This window comes from Poecilia formosa, unplaced genomic scaffold (assembly GCF_000485575.1).
Source record: "Poecilia formosa unplaced genomic scaffold, Poecilia_formosa-5.1.2 Scaffold255, whole genome shotgun sequence".
Lineage (NCBI taxonomy): Eukaryota > Metazoa > Chordata > Actinopteri > Cyprinodontiformes > Poeciliidae > Poecilia > Poecilia formosa.
The window spans coordinates 595019-606583 of NW_006800194.1; the positions used below are offsets into that span (position 1 = coordinate 595019).

Here is an 11565-nt window from a genome sequence, read left to right on the forward strand (position 1 = left end):
TTGGCTTCTTCTGAAACCAATTCTTGACTGATGTTTAGGATTCTTCTATTTAAAGCTCTTTTCATCCCCAAACTTGAGCTTCCTCATCGGTAGTACCACATTTTCCCTAAAGACAGTCTGGTACTTGAATGAATCCATCTTAAAATCCACATACTGCAGTTTGACAGTACTGGAGGAAGCAAAGCAACCCCGGAGCATCACTGAGTCGATGCAATGTTTCAGCGTAACAAGCCGTACCCCTCATCTACAGATCTGAAAAGATCCGGTTTTAATTCATCGCTCCACAGAACAGAACACCCAAAACCCTTTGGTATTGTTTTTTGGTCAGTGTTGGTATCCATCTTGAAGTTCAGGCAAGAAGCCCTTCAGTGTTTATTATGTGGTAACTAAAACCAACATGGTTGCTGCCACCAAGTCTTGCTACAAGTCTTTGGTGGTCAGCAAGGGGTTTTGGTCAACCGCCTCCTCGACGACAGTCATTAATAGCTTCCTCTTTTAGCAATGCCTAAGTGGTGAAGGCACCTTCATTTTAAACTTGTGAAGTATATTTCCAGCTGCATCTCTTGATACATTCAGAGCTTTTTCTATCTTTTTTATTATCTGGCCTTTTAGTGTAAAATAGTGAGTTCTTCTCTGACTGTTCGGACAATTCTCCTGACACAGCCATATTTCTACGACATCTAAAACTGTAGTCCAGGTACTTACAGTTTTCTATCTCAAACACACCTCATGGAACTAATGAAACCCTTGGCTGATTGCATCAGGTTTACCTAAGACACCACTGGGTTTAGTAATATTACACTGCAAAGTCAAATTTCTTTTAAGTCATGTTTGATACATACATTTTTATAACAACTGAAGGTGGCATAGTTTCTTGACTCTGCTATAAAATGGCACTATGTGCCTTCCTGTGCAGAGGAAAACAATAAGAACAGACAACGTTGTGGAAGACAAAGGCCGCCTTTATTGTCATCCAAAACTTTTCCACCTGCACTGCTCAGACAGAGATCCCATTTGTTTCTATCGCTGTTCCTTCTTTCTTCTGTACCCTGATCTGACTGCGTACCGTTTGAGTTTTCATCAGAAGGCCTGCAGACAGAACTGCAGTCACCTGGGTTGTAAACAATGACAGAAACATGGTGATCTTTCACTTCTGCTAAGCCTTCGTTTGCTTCCCATCATCTTCGGCTTTCAAACGACCCTCAACAGAATTGCATTTGCTCAGCTTCAGTCTGACTTGAGGTGCTCTGGTCTTCCTCCTGACAGCCATTGGGCATTCACCTACTGACGCTGCGCTTTGATGAAGAGGTGATGTTTCTGTCTGAGTGACTTCAGTCAGAGGATCCTCCTGTGATGCAACAGTCCCTTTTGTGATCTCTGTCCTGGTCTTGTGCTCTCTGGGCTTCCTGTTGTTTTTAGCTTTCTGGCAGAAATCACTGCTGTCGGTCCTCTTGTTGTCGACATGTCCTAAGACACCGCTGTACAGCAGTACAAAGTCCTGTTGACTGACTAAAGGAAGGATTTCCTGCCTGAGACGACACTTGTTGAACAGCTCCAGAGTTAAATCTAGGCAGAAAAAGCGGTAGAGGAAATGTTTAGATCTTTTAGCAAACGTTAAGTGCCAAGAATGAGAAATCCAGCTCATGCATAATGAGTAAATGTGTTTTGAATTAAGCTGTATGAAGAAAGTTGAATGTGAATTTAAAAATCTTTTAAATGATACTGGCTAGTTATTTTGTGGAGGAGTAAAAACGTGAAAATGAGATTTTAGTTAACTGTATCTCAAAAACAACCCTTATCAATTTAAAATAGACCAATAAAAACCGGAAGCAGAAAAGCTTGGATAAAACAAGGTTTCTGTCAGTCTCAAAACTTTGACAGGTTGAAATGCTAATTTATGGAAACATAATATGAGTAAGCAGTAGGTAGAAATAAAATAGGAAACCAAAGACTGGTTACATTATATCTCAATTGTTAAAAAATGCTGAAGTACAGGGAAATGTTTAGTCAGGAGGAAAGATACTAATTAACATCCACAATGTAATTTTATAAGCCCTGGAGGTAAAACATGTATTTTACCAGCATTTCTGCTAAATGTTAAGAATCATTTAAAAAAAAAACTGAACCTAAAAGCAAAGTCTTAGAGAAGAATTTGAAGATCTGTTCCTTTATCACTTCTCCAGCTGCATTTGCTCTGCTTTCTTTTCATATGTGATTTCTCGTTCTGCTTCAGGAAGTGCAGTTATTATTAATCGTGGAAAAAACCAGAAGCTCCAAAACCCCGACAAAAATAACCGTCTGCTGAAAGGAGTGATCCTGAAACACCCCGTGTCAAAACAACTTTCAGCTGAGATGGACTAGATGTATGTTTACAAAATTAAAATCCAAAAGATTAGTTGGCTAAAGTCTGTAGTTAGTGTAGGTGTCAAAGTTATTTAATTCATTTGTGATTGAACTCAAGTCACATGATGACATTCTATGTAACCTGTTTGTTGTCAAGTAAACTAACTTAAATTCAAGTTGTTTTTCCAATAATCGATGTACAGCAACCATAAATTTAAATGATGGTACTCTCAAAAATGTGTTTAAACAGGACTCAAAAAGTCCAAAAAGTATTAAATTCAACTTGTAGAAGACTTCTTTTAATCTGAACAAATATGTAAAACTTTCAGCTTGCCATAAAGAAAGGCTGTAAAACAAACACTTCACCTAGGGGAGAAGTTGGGTCTTAAGTAGAAATACTCAAGTCGACGTAGCACAAAACTGCAGCTAAGCAGACGACCATGAAACAACACTTACAGAACATTGGGGAGGTTTCACACTTAAGTTACTTAAGAAATTAAGCAGTAACACATTTCATACCCGGAACTATAAAAAAAAAAAAAACAACTTGTGCTCAAAGTCTGCAGAATGTGCTAAACTGACCCAGAGCTTCTCCAACAGTGCGGGGTATCACCTCCTTCAGCACCTCGCAGTTTCTGTGTAAAGCTGGATTACAGTTCATTTCCAGAAGCCACACCTGGAAGCGTCACATGAAGACATAATTTACGAGCACATTTATATCCAGCTCTGCCTCAGTAATTTAAAAAATCCACCTTGAAGTCCTCGTCGATCATGAAGTCGCAGCCAATCAAGTCGAAGAATCCAGGCCGGCAGTCTAACTTAGTCTTGACGGCAAAGAAACACTGGGTCATGATCTGTTGCATGCGCTTCTGATATACAAACAGAAACAAAATATATATCCATAAGTTATATAGATATATAACTTATAGATCCATATATAGATATTTATATAAGAGCCATACGTTGTCATGGCTCAGGGTCAGTGTATTTTTCAGAATCTACTCATTGGCCAAGCTCGTGTGCACAAACAACAAATTGGACAAATTTGCCAGCAACCGATCTTCACAGTGGATCTTCCAGCAGGATAATGATCAAAAATATATGATCAAATGACAGAATTAGTTTAGCAGACCTCACACCAGACTTTATCTAATATGTTTTTTTTTCTAAGTGAAACTTACAGTGGAATATTATGTCACTGCTATAATAAATAATTTGTTTCAATGAATTTCCCATCCTTGTCTCAACGTGTCAATGTTGTACAGATTTCATATTCTACTTCTCTAACAAAGCTAAACATTTTATCTCTCAAAGATAAACGAGTTCCTTTAGTGCTCTCTTTAAATGATCTGATGCATTAGTGAGTTTGGCCACATTTTAATATGTCATCAAATTCATGATGCAGACACTCGGTGCAGTTATGCGTCAAACTCGCATCTAGATTTACAACTGAGATGAATCAGGTTTCTGAAGAAAACAAATAGGTAGTGGTTAACTTTACAGACCATAAAAGATGCCACAATCAAGGTTTAGAGTTTTATTTAAGAAAGCTAAAGCTATAAAAATAAAAAAATAAAAAAAACAGCTTATTACAATGTATGTCAGTATGGAGAAAAAACAGCCTGTAATATTTCCTGTTTAGCCATAAGTTGATGACTCTTCATACAGAAATGAGCTCATGTAAAACTAACCACATTCTCAATTAGCTTCCAGTGCCAACTACCACTTCTGTGCTGGTAATTGGTCCCTGAGAGCTGCAGCACACCACAGACCTCACCGTAAAGGCTCCCAGCACCCAGTCCCTGGGCAGACCCTTGGCAACCTGAAGCCTTTCGTTGACGTAGGCGTTGAAGCTCTCCATAGACCAAACAGTGTCCTCCTTTACCTGGCTGTACAAAGGGTTTCTCTTCTGCATGTACTGGAGACAAACAGCAGGGGGAGAAGAGACACACAAAACAGAAAAGTGTAGGCAGCAACTTGTTTTAAAAGCCGTTGAATGACTCAGTATTGTGGAGACGCATGACTTTTTTTTTTTTCATTTCAGCTCAGCTACAACACCTGGCAGAAACTAGGATGTAAAGAAGGGAAGGAAAACAAAGCAATGAGGATGTTGGATGAATGATTTCAGCTGTGTTTCACTGTACAGTAAGTATCGTATACCTCTCCTCTGTTAACCACTCGACAAAAATGTTCTTTAAAGTTATTTCATATTTTCCAGATTTCAAATAGAAAGCCAAATCAACTCTGCTTGTATGTCTTTTTAAAATGCTTTGCTTTGGAAGTACCCAACAAGAAGATTAAGACTTAGGTGTGAATTGAGTTGGATTACGTCTAATGATAGACTAGGATTAGTGTTAGTTAAGTACTAGTACTGATTAGGTTTAGGGTAAGAAATTAATGAAAAATGAATGAAAATCAATTCAAAGTCCCTGTGAAATTAGAAAGACACACTATGTGTGTGCGTGTGTGTGTGTGTGTGGTGTGTGTGTGTGTGTGTGCGTGCGTGCGTGCGTGCGTGCGTGCGTGTGTGTGTGTGTTTGTTTGTTTTACCTGGTTGGTGAGGTGAGCAGAGAGGTTTTTGGATGTGGGATCGTAGACGTCACACGTCAGTCGGACATACCCATGACGAAAGAAGACCATGTAGGGCGCAGTGGAGGCAATGAGAAGGTAAGAGCGCACATCAAACTTTCTGTCATTTAGTAGAAGGGGTTTCTGGATGTAACTGAGAGAAAAAATATTGTAAGACGTTACATTTCTTTTTTTAGCAATGTGGCCTTTAAAAAAAAGTGTGTTAAATATATTGAAATGTATTTAAATGTAGTTTTTAGTTGCGTGACCATGGCTAGAAAGGGATTGCAGTCAGTCCTTCCCCTTGTAAGGCTAATTTGTTTTACACTTTGACAACCAGGTGTTCACCTACCGCTGGACGATGTGGGGCTGAATCCGGCGGTGAGGCGTCTTGCGGTCAGCCTGGAGCTCCTCCATCTTCTGTAGCTTCAGTCTGAATTCGGCCACATCCTCCTGGTTCTTCAGGAGGAAGATTCCCTTGCCCCGGTTCAGGCCTGTGGGCTTACAGATCCACATGCTGCTCTCTGTCTTCTTCAAGTCTGCCACCACAAACACAGCCACATCAATTACCCATCAACCTGCTATTAAAACAGTTTGTTCTTCTGTTGTACAGGAGCAGGCACGTCTGGGTAATTGTTTATCATATTTTGTCCTGGAGCTGTTTCAGTTGCTCCTGTAAGTATATGAGGTTGGCACCGAATGAAGCCTCTTTAGTTTTGCAGTCAAACATGAAGGATTAGTCACAGTAAAGCCTTTTCAGGTACAAAACATGTCAAATTATTACTCTTTTAAATAATACTTTTGTGGTCGCTTTCCAAAATAAACACACAAAACACAAATCTGATGAGAACGGTAATCAGGTAAACCAGGAGTGGAACATTTGATTTTGAGTTAAGTTGTAATTGTTAATGCTTCTTACATTTTACTGCTGTTTTGTGATGCCTGTTGCAGACTTTTACTCTAAGGGGAAAATTACTAAATCTGTTTGTGAGTTAGTAAATTTCTAGATTTGAATCTCGTCACAAATACAATCTAAAGATCGACAGACAATTTCTTTGACTGCATTGCTTGCGATGGAGGTTTAAACCACATGCACAGTCGGCTGTGAAACCAAGGACAAGAATCTGTCTTTCCATGTCATTTTCGATAAAATGAATTTAACATCATTCAGTTTGTCGCAACGTCTGTTTTGTGCTTTTGATGTTTTCTACTCTTGCTTTTCATTTTCAGTCAAAAACAAGAGTATACTTACTTAAATACTTATTATGTAAGTAAGTTTCAATTCACAACACGTCATCTGAAGGCACGTCACAGAAAAAGTTATTGAAATCCACATTAATGCTTCGTATCAAACAAGGCAACAAGTTTAGTTCATTACTCAGATTAGTTTGAAAATGCACCAAATTGTATCAACAAGTAAAAAACAAAAACTTAAGCAAGCGTTATCATTTTTGTCAGTATGCGATACAATAACTTTGAGAGAAAAGATTTGAAATTACGTTGCAAGCATTGAGAATGGTTTCTGAATTTACTTCTTCATTACTTATAACTTTGTAATGAACCACTTTTAGAGGGGATTTTCAGGGTCTTTGTTTCCAGCCAATTTCTTCCCATTCTTCCAGCTGGGTTTATAACAAATACAAGAAGTTACAGTTTAATAGACAGAAAACGTCACCTCACTGCTATTTGCTGAAAACTTGGCATAGCGTAAATAATTAACCGAAGAAGGATGGCATTTGTCAGGTCTCGTGTCAGGTATTTCATTTTTTTTTTGTTTTAGTTTATTAAACAACATTCAGGTACAGTTATTCTGTTCATCGCAACATTTCGTCTATCTTCTATGTGTCCACTTACTCTTGCTTACTCATATTCCTGGTTTTCTTAAGCATACACAGCACAGAACATGAGAGGGAAAGGCAGGCTGAAGAAATGGGTTTTAGGATATCTGCACAATACTTTACTGTGGAAATGTACTAATGCTAAGCACACACACACTTTGGAAAATTGTAGCTCACACCCACCTGCAAACCCTTGTTGATTATTTCACAGTGCAGAACATTTAATAAGAGACTTGTGCAGAGACTTCAGCGTAAACTGTTTCACATCTTTAACATTTATAGTTTGACTTTGTTCTTTTCATCTTTTATTCTTCTTCTCTTGTCTATCCCATCCGTCAGCCAGAGATCTAAACCAGCTGTTTGAGTCCTTCTCCTGTTTGCTCAGTGATAGCTGTGTTTGACTAACCTGTACTCCACTTAGCACAATGTGTTTGTGATGAACCAATCAATCTAGATCCAGTCATTTTTATCTCCAGGTTCCAGCACGACATCAACTGTGTGGTATTTATTTTATTTATTATTATTGTAAGTTAGGAAAGAACTCCACCTGCTTCTCATAGCTTTGTTCAGCGTGGCAGCAGTGCTGCGTTCAGGATCTTCTTGTTTGTGTCTCAGCCCTGCCCTCTGCTGACTCATCGCCATGGCAGCAGCATGCTACCCTAGTGATTTTATCAGGGCCTCATGGGAGGTGAAGTGCATTATTTTCCAACGTTTTCAACCCCTTGATCAAATACTCTCCCAGGCAACTGTTGTCCTAACACCATCAAGAACAAACGTCCTTTCACTGTCATGCTCACAAGCAGTCACGTATGATTAATCTTTGAAATGAAGCCAGCAAACGTGGGGTATACCCAGTTTAACCAGCAAATAGTTGTCATTGCAGCGGGACGTTAGGTTGATGCACGCAGGATGTGTTTTACCTGTTTCACCCTCCTGTGGGGCGATGCGGGAAAAGAAATCCTCCCTCTCTTCCTTCACATCCATGCGGAACGTTGTGGGAATGAACTCCTCCATTTTCAGCCTCCTGGAAGGGACAATTTTTTTTTTAACAAATAAAAATCTGAAAAAGTGTGTCATGTACTCGGTCAGATCCCTTTAATCTGATAACCGTAAATAAAATCTCAGCCAGTCCATTTCCCACAGTAGTCACTTAGCTAGTAAAAAGAAAAGAAAAAAAAAAGTCCACTTGTGAGTATTTTAATCTCAGTATAAATGCAGCTGTTACCTGAAAGGTTCAGGGTCTTAGCTTAGGGCGTTTTCACACCTAATAGTCTGGTAGACTCAGTTTGATTGGGGACCAAAATTTGATACATTTATTACATTTTCAGCTGGTAGCGGTTCGCTTTCACACAGCAAACAGTCCAAACCCTTTGAAAAGCCTGCTCCCCCAAAGAAAGGGAGAAACTGGCTGGTTGGTTTACCTGTGTCCATTTTTGTATCTGATTTTGCTGGTTATTCTCTCAAATTCCCGCAGGCTGTTCAGGAGGCCGATTTTAGTGGTGAGAACCATGTTGTTGGGAATCTGGAACACCAAGTGTCTACCTAGAAACAAAATGTGTGAATTTATCATTTTAGTAACGTGTGTGTGTTTTTGTTTTTTAGTACAGTTTAAATTGAGAGTTTATCTTGTATTGTCTTGCTCTGCGGTACCTTGCTTGAAGCGGCTGTAGTTAATTTGAGATTTGGTCTCGCACCATTTGAGCCTGAAATCTTCCCTCTGCTTGTTATAAATTCTCTTCCATCCTCTCCTCTCGCAGTAGCCGCACACACTGCGAGAAATCAGCCACAAACACAGAAGCAAACAAAAAAACCAGAGGTAAGAGCGGAGAATGAGTGAAAACTTTTCCCCCTTTGCAATAAAACAAATGATTTTGTGACTTTCTAAGGGGCTTTCATGTTGAATCAGATAATATTTCTGTGTTTCACATCTCTTGCTCACATTTCAGCCCCATTGGTTCCTCCAAAGAAGTAGAACGGCCCAAGTCCACGAGGCTCCTCTGTCTTGATGTCTTTGTCCTGTCCTTTGTTAGAGCAGGGCCCCGGGCCCCTTGATTTGGACCTGTGGAAGCTGCCCTCCACTTTGGATCCACCTGATGTTTTAAAACATACAGATAACCTTCACATTGCATATTTCAACAAATACACATCATGCCTTGTAACAGTATGAATGTGCAAATTTTTCCACATTTTCTCACATCACAACAACCTTAATTATTATTATTATTTTTTATTTATTTTTTTTTTTTTCAATTAAAATCGGAAAAAAAAAGTGTTTAGCAGCTGCATTCTTTCTCCCCACATGTTGACTGTGGAGGAGCTGCAGAAATTCAAAGGTCTGGAAGATTTGTTAAAATGACGAGCAGGAGCTCATCAAATCAGTTTTTTATGAAAGAGTCCCAGGAAGACTGCAACTGTTAAGCTGCTCAGAGCTGATCCTCTGCAAAAACACAAAGTCTTACCAAGTATATTTGCTCCAGTTTCTAGTGTAAACATCTTACACTTGAAATGAGGCCAAACTAACTTACAAGTAAATTTTCAGAAAGACACAGGAGCTTGTTTTAAGTCAATAATTCCTTAATAAAGGTGATTAAACCAGTAGGACATCCGGATAAATACTCAGTGTGTTGACAGAATATCAAACTACTTGTATAGCGGCTTGCTCTGCTCTCGCTCTCTCTCTCTCTCTCTCTCTCTCTCTCACATACACACACACACACACACACACACACACACACACACCTGTCTGTCCACATTGTCTCTTCTGCTTGACAGAGAAACATGAACGTCTCCTTCCCTCCTCCCGAGTCAATGCCCCCTCCCTGTGGGCACACTCCAACCCTTCTGATGTCATTTCCTGTGAGTCCCAGCAGTCAGGTGACTCAGACTGTTCTGTTGTTGGCTCCTCCTTCCCTCCATAAAGAATCTGTTTGTTTTCCTTTTCCAGTCTGTCTTTGCTGTACATTTCCTGGCAGCGCTCAGATTTTATGGCCTCTTGCATAAGGACTTAGTAGATCTTCTGTAATGTTAAAATCAAAAAGTTCAATGTATTTTATTGGGTTTTCAAGCAAATAAAAACAACACAAAGAAATGCATAGTTGAGCATTTGAGGTAAATTGATTGAGGTTTCTTGGTTTTGTTTTTAGACTGACATTTTTGCCCATGTTCTCAGGAATAGCTGAATCAAATGGGTGTGTTTTTTCCATTTAAACTATTAAATGACGACTATTTTTCATATTTTCCTCTATTCCTGTTCTCAGAAGTCACACATGGGCTGGCGTCTCTGTGTCACCTTCTTGGAAGGAGCCTCCACCTGAGCTTTTCCTGTCAATACCTTCAGGTTTTCTTTCTAGAGATGATTCACTTTGTCATGTTTTTCTGTTTTTAGGCTGACCTGGACTTTTTAATCTCACAGTTTATCCATCTTGCTTTCTTGTTAAATATATTCACAGAAGGACATACTGCTCCCTTTTTCTGCTGGGTTTTTTTTCCACATAGAAAGTAAAATACTCCTGGATCAGTTCTTCTGTGTATTTAATGTCTGCTCTGACTTCCCAAACCTTCAATTGGTAGAAGACCTCCTGGGGCTCTCAAAGTGCCAGTTTTTACTGGACATTTCCTACTACTATAGTCAATCCTTTTCACTGTCGCCACATGCATGCTCAGTATGAGTGACTGCTGCACAGTTAACACCTCTACGCAATTAGCTCATCTTCTTAGGTGGAAAACTTTTCGTTTGCCAATTAATTGGATTTGAATGCATAATAACTAAGATGAATGCATATTATTGAATTAGAATGTGTGTTTTTGAATTAATTAAACTGATATAAATAGATCTTAAGGTGGACATTGTCTCATGTTTTTTATGTCTTTAGAGAGCCTTGAAATGTTCAAAATTAAACCAAGCCCTATTTTGTCCTCTTATGCCAGACTTCATGTTCATTAACCCCTATCAAGCTTTTATATTTATAATAATTGTAGTTATTTTTGTGGTTCAAAATTATGAATTGTTTTGTGTTGTAGAATCCCAATAAAAACCATGAATCTTGCTTATAAGATAATAAATCTATAGGAGCTCAGAGTTGTCAGACAGAGAAGTGTCATATTTAAAAAAAATGAAAGCATAAAATTAGACTGACAAGTCATGATCCAGTGAATTACTATATAGTGGACTTTTATATTTAATTAACTCAAATTTAAAGCAACTTTAAACATACAATAAAATAGCAGATATCACACAAATTTAAAATAAAAGTATTATAGAGATAACGCCGACCAGCAGCACTGAGTTTACATACCTGTGACTCCATGTCTAACACGTCTTGAAGGCAGAGTTTATGGAAACCTCTCTAAGCCGATTCTTCTTCATCCACCTCCACTCTTATTGACCACCTGCAAAACACAAAGGAGGAGAAACAACAAACTTTGCAGGAAATCACATTTAAGGTCTGCAGTTTTACCCTCCAAAGTAAGCTAACCTGGAGGGCTAATGTCAACAACAGCAGCATTTACTGGCTTTATGGGTCTCTTAGCAACAGTTGCCATTTGTAGAATGAATATTACAACAACAACAACACCTGAAGACAAACTCACAACTCATGTTTAATGTATTCCTTGCATACCCCCGTCTAAGTTTAGCTTCATTCAATATTTATCTCCAGTAAGCCTTTGCTCTGTGAACCGTATGGTAAACTTAGAGGAGGGTGTCGGTCAGAATGGTATTATATGCTGGTCCAGAGGGTTAAACAGCATTTTAACCTGCTCTTTAACACACAGTGTGCATTATTTCATAAAATTGAAACGTGTGTATATATATATA

The 11565-nt window shown here is 38.8% G+C and overlaps 1 protein-coding gene across 5 annotated transcripts in view; it reads right to left on the reverse strand.

The window, feature by feature from the left end:
* Positions 1 to 944: 944 nt before the first annotated feature.
* Positions 945 to 11565, reverse strand: part of ttll10 (tubulin tyrosine ligase-like family, member 10) — a 44078-nt gene continuing 33457 nt past the window's right edge. For 2 of the 5 annotated variants that reach the window (XM_016680726.1, XM_016680725.1), the window contains exons 2-13: positions 11045 to 11138; positions 9489 to 9765; positions 8689 to 8839; positions 8400 to 8518; positions 8171 to 8291; positions 7670 to 7773; positions 5264 to 5450; positions 4894 to 5065; positions 4121 to 4261; positions 3096 to 3212; positions 2926 to 3019; positions 945 to 1566 (exon numbers count right to left, since the gene is read on the reverse strand). In XM_016680726.1, coding sequence (XP_016536212.1) covers positions 1157 to 1566; positions 2926 to 3019; positions 3096 to 3212; positions 4121 to 4261; positions 4894 to 5065; positions 5264 to 5450; positions 7670 to 7773; positions 8171 to 8291; positions 8400 to 8518; positions 8689 to 8839; positions 9489 to 9747 — 1875 coding nt within the window. In that variant the 5' untranslated portion in view covers positions 9748 to 9765; positions 11045 to 11138 and the 3' untranslated portion in view covers positions 945 to 1156. The other 3 variants (XM_007570100.2, XM_016680724.1, XM_007570099.2) reach the window with 3 other exon arrangements.